Source organism: Eleutherodactylus coqui, chromosome 8 (assembly GCF_035609145.1).
Source record: "Eleutherodactylus coqui strain aEleCoq1 chromosome 8, aEleCoq1.hap1, whole genome shotgun sequence".
Taxonomy (NCBI): Eukaryota; Metazoa; Chordata; class Amphibia; order Anura; family Eleutherodactylidae; genus Eleutherodactylus; species Eleutherodactylus coqui.
In genome coordinates this window covers 170,541,632-170,543,291 of record NC_089844.1, presented here as the reverse complement: position 1 = coordinate 170,543,291, position 1,660 = coordinate 170,541,632, and the positions used below count along the sequence as shown (strand labels likewise).

At 60.0% G+C, this 1,660-nt stretch overlaps 1 protein-coding gene across 1 annotated transcript; it reads right to left on the bottom strand.

The window, feature by feature from the left end:
- Window positions 1-904: 904 nt before the first annotated feature.
- Window positions 905-1,660, bottom strand: LOC136577667 (ubiquitin-conjugating enzyme E2 T-like). The gene has a single exon (XM_066577577.1). The coding sequence runs from the start codon at window positions 1,537-1,539 to the stop codon at window positions 994-996; it is 546 nt and encodes a 181-aa protein (XP_066433674.1). The 5' UTR covers window positions 1,540-1,660; the 3' UTR covers window positions 905-993.

Here is a 1,660-nt window from a genome sequence, read left to right as displayed (position 1 = left end):
CTTCTCCTATCCTCGGGGTATCAGTAGGCTAAAGGATTTTCTATATCACAGAGTGATTGTTACACCATTTACTAGCGAGGCTTACGGACCCGGACATCCCTCTACCTGCACTATCCACCTGTGAGGATGCTTGGAGGCTGACGGACCGGACATCTCACTACCTGCACTATCGACCTGTGAGGATGCTTGGAGGCTGACAGACCCGGACATCCCTCTACCTGCACTATCCACCTGTGAGGATGCTTGGAGGCTGACGGACCGGACATCTCCCTACCTGCACTATCCACCTGTGAGGATGCTTGGAGGCTGATGAACCCGGACAGCTCACTACCTGCACTATACACCTGTGAGGATGCTTGGAGGCTGACGGACCCGGACATCTCCCTACCTGCATTATACACCTGTGAGGATGCTTGGAGGCTGACGGACCCGGACATCTCCCTACCTGCATTATACACCTGTGAGGATGCTTGGAGGCTGACGGACCCGGACATCTCCCTACCTGCATTATACACCTGTGAGGATGCTTGGAGGCTGACGGACCCGGACATCTCCCTACCTGCACTATACACCTGTGAGGATGCTTGGAGGCTGACGGACCGGACATCTCACTACTTGCATTATACACCTGTGAGGATGCTTGGAGGCTGACGGACCCGGACATCTCCCTACCTGCACTATACACCTGTGAGGATGCTTGGAGGCTGACGGACCCGGACATCTCCCTACCTGCACTATCCACCTGTGAGGATGCTTGGAGGTTGGCGTGGCACACAGGGGTGGAGCTCTGTGCATAGCCAGGCTCCATACCAGGCGAGTCCACTATCTGTTACTCTGCCATCACCTTTAGCTACGCTAACACCCTGCTGTCGGTGACCCCTGACGGCAGGACAGCTGACCTCTCTGTATACAATATGCTTTTATTGCAAAACACAACAGTCCGACACTACTGCCACCTGGTGGCGAGGGAGGCTACTGCACTGTCCTGTACAGTCACTGCAGTCCGGGCCGCGGCTTCTTGGCGGGCTCGGGCTGGTCAGCGCTGCGCCGCTTCTGTCCGGTACTGAAGGCCGTGTCCCGGGGTTTGGCGTGTTTCTCGGTCCACTCCCGCGCTGTGGCCGTGTACGCCGCCCTGTGGTACTTGTACTCCCGGGCGATGTCCGCCATGAGGGGGTCCTCCGGGTTCGGCTCGTTCATGAGGAGCTGGATGGAGGTGAGGACGGAGGACAGGTTCAGCGCGGGCCTCCAGGCGCCCTCTGGCGGCGGCTTCAGGATGTCCAGGCAGATCCTGCCGGCCGTGTCTATGTTCGGGTGGTAAATGGGGGTGAGAAACAGCAGGCGCGGCGGCTGGAAGGGATATCTCTCCGGCACGGCGACCTCCAGGCTGAACACCCCGCCTTCGTAGGGAGAGCCCGAGCGGCCCACCACCTGCGCCCGCAGCTGCTCCATGTTATCGTCCACCTGCCAGCAGCTGATGCCGGTCGGCGGCTCGGTGCTGAGGAGCTGCAGCTCCCGCTTCAGCCGTGACTGCCGCTGCATCTCGCCGACCGTGAGGGAAACCCGCTGCTCGTCAAAAAGCCCGCCAAGCAGACCACGTGACTGCTAGGCGGGGAGACAGCGGCGGCTTCTGTGTGGTGACGGTCACGTGACTGCTAGGCGG